Source organism: Papaver somniferum, chromosome 8 (genome assembly GCF_003573695.1).
Source record: "Papaver somniferum cultivar HN1 chromosome 8, ASM357369v1, whole genome shotgun sequence".
Classification (NCBI taxonomy): Eukaryota; Viridiplantae; Streptophyta; class Magnoliopsida; order Ranunculales; family Papaveraceae; genus Papaver; species Papaver somniferum.
In genome coordinates this window covers 33,903,084-33,910,061 of record NC_039365.1, presented here as the reverse complement: position 1 = coordinate 33,910,061, position 6,978 = coordinate 33,903,084, and the positions used below count along the sequence as shown (strand labels likewise).

Genomic DNA, 6,978 nt, shown 5'->3' with positions numbered 1-6,978 from the left:
TTTTTTTTTATCGGTGAGTTTGGTTAGATACGCTTTTGGATAAAAGTTTGCGAACCAACCGAACTATGTACAGTTGGTAAAATTTTATTTTCACATAAAGTTCAGTTAGTTATTGTTTGCAAAGCAACCGAACTTCTAGACCCTAAAGTTCGGTAACATTGCGAGCAAATCGAACATTACACTGTACGACCAAAACCTCCATTAACGAGAGAGTTCGGTAACCTGTGTGTTTGGAAAACGTAACCGAACTACACTTTCAGGTGTGTTCGGTTACATGTTCTTGACATATGGTAACCGAACTGGCCCAAATCTACATAAAAAAAATTCATTTTTTTGAAAGTTTGGAACAATTAAACCAACAATATCTAAGTTTGAAGCATACCTGATAACCCAAATGCTCTTTCTCCGGTTGTGGTTGGTAAATTCTTTCATGTTTTTCTTCTCATCTTCTCTAACTTTACTCTCTCAATAATTCTACTTCTTTAGCTTAATCATTTCACTAATGATTTCACTAATCATTACCCAAAATTAATCAGGATGATAGTTTAGGTATTAATATAAATATTTAGATAAGGGGTGACCTAGATTTACTTCTAAATATTTTACTAAAAATAGAACCATGGTCCCAAAAAAAAAACATGGTCCCAAAAAAATCGCTCTTTCAAAGAGACTTTTATTCCTTATCAAAACTAACTTACAGAAGACTTTATTCAGCATTGTATCAATGAAACCGACTGCTGCTTTGTTACATGTAAAGCTCAAGATTAACTATTCTTGGTGTAGGAATAACAACAAGGGGAGTCGATTTCTTTAACGCAATCCCAAATGTTTCCGCAACATCAAGTTTCGTATCTCTAGGTAATTCCCAGTCGAATGAGTGCAACAGAGAGGCTAAAACATATGTTAACATTCTTTCAACCAAAGGAATTCCAGCACAAATTCTTCTTCCAGATCCAAATGGAAGATAGCTGAAATTCTTACCATTGTAATCGAACTTTTTAACATCTCCGTCATCCAAAAATCTTTCAGGTTGGAATGTTAACGGATCATTCGATTCATTCCAAGATTCTGGATCACGTTGCATTGCCCAAGCGTTACAAAACACCGTAGCGCCTTTCGGGATAATGTAACCTCCAATTTCGCATGGCGAACTTGGAGAATGAGGAATTAAAAGGGGTGCAACTGGGTGTAACCTGAATGTTTCTTTCACAACCGCATCCAAGTAATGAAGCTTTGATAAGTGAGATTCATCCACGGTGTTGTTAGTTCCTACTACTTGGTCTATCTCTGCTTGTACTCGTTCCATAATCTCCGGATGCTGCATCATTTCTGTCATTACCCACTCTATGGTTGTTGATGTTGTTTCTGTACCAGCCACAACAATGTCCTACAATATTTAACAAGATAATATGTTCGGTTAGCCAAGAAAAATAATACTAGTATATATATATAAAATTATACGTACCAAATATAAGGCCTTCAGCTGGGTCTTAGTTATTTGCGTTTTAGGATCCTTTTGTTCCATGAGCTCCAAAAGAAGTTGCAAGAAATCCTTTTTGCTGTCTTTGCTCTGGCAAGTCTGGTCCGTGTCATTCAATTTCACCCGCTGGTCGATAACAGAATCCATTATCCGGTCTAGCCACAGACAAAGAACTTTTGCTTCACGTTCGATTCCTTGTATGTCAAAGATTTTAAGAGCCGGAAAGACATCCGATACGTTAGTTCTCCCAATCAGCTTAACCAGTTCACCAATCACTTTCTGAAACTCAGCACCAACCTTAGACCTCTCTTCTGCCTGGAGTGTACCACCCCATAACATTCCCATAATCATATTAAGAATTATTATAAACACTTCCTCGCCAAAATTTATCGGTGTATCGATCCTCCGTCTGTGTATATCACTAACTGTTTTTCGCATTTCGTCTCTCCGTAATCCATAACTTAAATCAAGACTTTTGTTGCTCAACATTTCATGGGAAAAAACTTTCCGAAGTTTTCTCCATTCTGAATTACTAGCACTCCAGCCTATATCTACACCACCATAACTTGCAACTAACGCCGCAACCGGGGCATCACGGTTTGCAAAGATTGCATCATTGTCTTTTAGAACTTCTTTCGTCAGTGAAGTAGAACTTACTACTAAAAATATTTTGCTACCCACTTGAAGTTTCACAATTGGACCATAAACTTCAGCTAAATTCGCAAAGTATACATGCAGATTGGGTTCTAGAGAAAGAAGGTTTCCGATTAACGGTAACCCACGAGGCCCCGGTGGTAATTTTAGTTTCTTATTTCGAAATATGTACCAGTAAGATATTTTGCAATGAGCAGTAGAACACTCACCACACCGATAATGTTCCTGTTTTCTCCGCTGATGTTTCCGTCTTCCTCTTTGCAACTCCATGGCCAAACAAATTCCTTAGCTACACCTACAATAGCATCTATGCTCGTAATCATATTTATTTCTTGATGAAATTTTGGAGAATAAGATTTTCAAACTAAAAAACATCACTCTGAAGAACTAGTTGATGTGTGTTGCGAAAAGAAGTCCAGCAAGTACATTTAAAGGTGGGAATACTACAAGAAAACTTGGTTCCAGGGTAGATAGATTGTAGACGACACTAAAGGATATCATTTGGAGCTAAAGATGTTAATTTGGTTAATATATTAGTAATGGGCACAGGCAGTGGTCACTAAAGGCAGGCGACTTGGAAATAATCCAATAATGACAAAATAGACATTCATTGAATCTGTCTTACAACTCTAATTTGTCAGAAGATTTGGCCAATTATTTCACCCAGTGACAAAATTCGGTGGCTAAAAAATCATTATTTTATGGTGTCTATGCCCATTTAGCCACGTGAGGTAACTTGCCGGTCTAGGCAGGTTAGTTAAGGAGTGACGCTGCGACGGCCATCAAAAGTCTTCAATGACTGTGGCAGCCGTGTCACTAAAGAGGGGGGATAGTGCCATTCACCTCTTGAATATTCTTCTTAGTGAAGAAATGGGTTTCTAGCTAGATTTATACCTTTGCAAGAAGTTTCAAGCAGATATCATTGGATTTTGGTGTTGTCCTTCTGGTAATCTTCTTTTTTCAGCACTTTTACTAGCTCAGTAGTGTGAGCTACAATATCAGTTACAGAGACGATGTCCTTACAAACTCAAGCATAAACATAATCTGGGGCAGTGCCCGAATTAAAACTACATGTTCCTGAAGTTCTTGCAATTTTAGCCATCTTGTCCGCTACTCCATTACCTTCCCGTCTATTGAAGATGGTGTGAAAGCTTTCTAACTGTTGTGCACGATGCTTAGGTTTGCAAGCCCATTCGAACTCTACCTTGTTGTTTGCTACAATACTGTTATCACCCACCGGGAGTGCAGCTTTACATGTAAAGCTTGGGATTAACTGATCTGGAGTAGGAATAACAACAAGGGGAGTCGCTTTCTTTAATGCAACACCAAGTGTTCCCTTAAAATCGACCTTTGTATCTTTAGGTAATCGCCAGTCGAATGAGTGCACGAGAGAACCTAATACATATAGCAACATTGTTTTTGCTAAAGGAATTCCAGGACAAATTCTTCTCCCAGATCCAAATGGGAGATAACTGAGATTATTGCCAGTGAAGTCGAATTTGATAACATCTTCGTCAGTTAAAAATCTTTCGGGATGAAACTTCAATGGATCGCTCCAAACTTGTGGGCCACGATGTATTGACCACGCGTTGCATAATACTGTCACACCTTTAGGGATAATGTAACCACCAATTTCACATGAAGAACTTGGAGAATGAGGAAGTAAAAGGGGTGCAGCTGGGTGTAGCCTAAATGTTTCTTTCACTACTGCATTTAAGTAATGGAGCTCTGACAAATGAGATTCTTCCACCGTGTTGTTAATTCCGACTACTTGCTCTAGCTCTGCTTGTACTCGTTTCATAATCTCTGGATGCTGCATCATTTCTGTCATTACCAATTCTAGGGCTGTGGAAGTCGCATCTGTACCACCCATGATGATGTCCTGCAATATTTAATAAGTTGGTCGTAATTAAAATGGATTAATTTGGTGTAAACTGAAACGAGTGAGAATAAACGTACGTACCATAAACAAGGCCTTAAACTGGGTCCTTGTTATTTGCGTTTCACCATCCTTTTGTTCCATGAGCTCTAAAAGAATTTGCACAAAATCTTTCCTCTTCTCTTTGCTTTGGCAAGTCTGCAGTAGGTCCTTGTCCTAGAGTTTCTTCCTGTGGTCGAAAACCAAGTCGATTTTCCGGTCTAACCATGCAGAGTGAGCTGTTGCTTGACGTTCGACCCCTTGGATATCGAAGCATCTAAGGACGGGGAAGAAGTCTGAAACATTAGGCGTGCCGGCTAAATTATTCAGCTCAACAATCACCTTACGAAACTCAAGAGCATCAATCCTAGACTTTTCTTCTTCTTCAACTGTACCACCACCCCATAACATTCCCGTAATCACATTAAGAGTATATTTCAATAATTGTTTTCCGAATTTTTCCCTGCGTAAATCATAGCATGATTCCGGACTTTTTTTACTGAGCAGTTCATGGGCAAGAACTTTTCGAAGTTTTCGCCACTCTGAGTTACTTGGACCTCATGCAATATCTGTATCCCCATAACTTGGAGCTAATGCGGCAATAGGCGTATCTCGGTTAGCAAATATTGAATCATTGTCTTTTAGAATTTCTTTCGCTAGTGAAGAAGAACTTACTACAACATAGATTTTGCTGCCCATTCGAACTTTAATAACTGGACCGTAGGCTTCAGCTAATTTCCCAAAGTAACTATGAAGATCGCTGCCACAAGAAAGAAGACTGCCAATTAAGGGCAACCCTCGAGGCCCGGGTGGCAACTGTAATTCTCCATTCCTTTTCGGCTTTCCAGTTGGAAATATGTACCAGCGAGAAATTACAATGACCAGCACAGCACTTGCAAGAGCCAATGTGATCCTGCAACACCATGTATAACTCAATTCTTTCAGTGCATTTGCCATAGCAGATATTTTCTTAATTATATCAGTTTATAAACTGCATATCGGAGACGAAAATTTTCAATTATCTGCAGAATAAGCAGTTTAAGTGAAATATCTAGATTTGAGGGACCGAATTTATACAACTTTGGGAAATGGCTAGAGTCTATCCAGATGCTGTTCAACGTTTCTCTTTCAAATTTAGACACTGTATTATAGTCAGCATATCATAGAAGAAGAGGTATGTTTTTCTGACAGATCTTATCACCACCAGTATTTTCCATCGTGACCAGTATCAAAATCTGTCTGTAACTCTTACCGAGAAGATTATTCACGTCAAAAATTTATCAGAAGATTTGGCTAATTATTTCCTCCACTGTATCAATCACTTTTACGATGGCTAAATAAACACCACTATGCCATTGAGTCGCTGCCATCACCGTCATCACATCCCACCAATAGGAAGAAAAGAAAAGAAAGGAAATGAAAAGACCAAAAACAATGATTTAAATCGGTCGGACATAGTTTTTGGACTCGCAATCATTCACCGCAAATTATGATCAATTAAAATTTTCCCACTTGACCACATCAACCTTACCTGTTGGGTGCTGAATTGTGTCCCTTGACATCTTGATAAAGCCAATATGTTTTTGCTTCGGCAACAAGTAGTACTGTTTCCGAGTGTAGGGGCAAAATATCACACACTTAATTATCATGGGAAATGTTCTTATAAGGGGCGAATTCACTCGCACATAGCATACCCCAGATGACGGAGTTGATGACATCATACAGTCACGAGTAAAGTGTGGAAGCCGTGCGAAGTTAAAGAGCACGTGCGAGAAGACCCAACATAAGCGTGCGAGAATATCGCACGTCAGATCCGAAAATAGGGGCTTTATTAGGTGTTCTCCACTATGTAAACTCATATATATAGGACCAACTACCACTGTATTGAGAGAGAGATCTTTTGGAGAGTTGAGAGAGAAAGTCAAGAGAGAGAGAGGAGAGGATACACATTTTGTAAGAGGAGAGACTTTATTTTCTTTATCATCTTCTTCCCCAAAAACTAGATTTAGAGTTCTATCAAAAACCCATTAGTGGAGATTGTAAATATAACAGTCATGTAATTCCAACAATCATAGTGAAAAATCATGGATGTAGATCACATTGATCGAACCATGTAAAAAATCATTGTGTCCATTTTACAATTTTAGCACTCTTATCTTCAATTTCATGGTTTAAAATGTTAGATCTAGGAATTATATCACAAAATCTGAATAGGACGTAGTTGTGGGATTTCCTGCAACTACACCGAGTTAGCTGGATAAGATTTATACCTTCGCAAGAAATTTCAAACAGATATCATTGTCCTTTTGGTAATTTTCTTGCTTTTTCTTCCTGCAACTAAATCAATTTTGGTGACAGGCACAAATGCGTTTTTTCATCGCTTCTTAGAAAAAAAAATTCAAAGCAAATTTGCATAAATTAGGGAATAAGGTTTTACTAGCTCAGTAGTGTGAGCTATAACATCAGTCATGTCCTTACAAACTAAAGAATAAACATAATCTGGAGCATTGCCCGAATTAAAACTACACAAGTTGAGTGCACGTGCGTTGCACGTCGGCGAACAACAACTCTTTTTTTGCAAGTATTCTGTATTTTCGATTTCCAAACACTCAAATCAACCAAGTACAACTAAAAAAAATTATTATTGGATCACTATTTTACGATACATAGCAACTTGAGCACGATACTTATACACTCCCTCGCTGCGTTAGCCACATTTTGATCTATATATATGTACCCCAATAGATGTGAAAGCAAAGCCATGGTTATATAACCGGAAATTTTTGCCCAAAATGAACTCATTTTTCTGATTGTGTTGTACATAGTTCAATTAGCTCTGGAGGTACAGAGAATTCTGGCAACTAAACTCTTCCATTCAAACAACAGAACATTTTAGTTGCATGAGGAAACAATTTGGCACAACAAT

At 38.3% G+C, this 6,978-nt stretch overlaps 2 protein-coding genes across 2 annotated transcripts; both read right to left on the bottom strand.

Moving 5' to 3' along the window:
• Positions 1–663: 663 nt before the first annotated feature.
• LOC113303869 (ferruginol synthase-like) lies at positions 664–2,611 on the bottom strand. Its single transcript, XM_026552951.1, has 2 exons — positions 1,466–2,611; positions 664–1,387 (listed from the first exon to the last, which is right to left on the bottom strand). Exons 1-2 carry the CDS (start codon positions 2,402–2,404, stop codon positions 746–748), a joined length of 1,581 nt encoding a protein of 526 aa, XP_026408736.1. The 5' UTR covers positions 2,405–2,611; the 3' UTR covers positions 664–745.
• A 550-nt stretch (positions 2,612–3,161) lies between these two features.
• On the bottom strand, positions 3,162–4,463 carry LOC113305381 (geraniol 8-hydroxylase-like). Its single transcript, XM_026554429.1, has 2 exons — positions 4,395–4,463; positions 3,162–4,016 (listed from the first exon to the last, which is right to left on the bottom strand). Exons 1-2 carry the CDS (start codon positions 4,461–4,463, stop codon positions 3,162–3,164), a joined length of 924 nt encoding a protein of 307 aa, XP_026410214.1.
• Between the last annotated feature and the right edge of the window lie 2,515 nt (positions 4,464–6,978).

Bases quoted from the DNA above. Each gene is read 5' to 3' on its own strand.
- LOC113303869 (XM_026552951.1), bottom strand. From the start codon at position 2,404: ATGGAGTTGCAAAGAGGAAGACGGAAACATCAGCGGAGAAAACAGGAA. The intron at 1,388-1,465 runs GTACGTATAATT...TAAATATTGTAG, and splicing joins AGCTGAAGGCCTTATATTTG to GACATTGTTGTGGCTGGTAC.
- LOC113305381 (XM_026554429.1), bottom strand. From the start codon at position 4,463: ATGTTATGGGGTGGTGGTACAGTTGAAGAAGAAGAAAAGTCTAGGATT. The intron at 4,017-4,394 runs GTGATTGTTGAG...TAAATATTGCAG, and splicing joins ATGCTCTTGAGTTTCGTAAG to GACATCATCATGGGTGGTAC.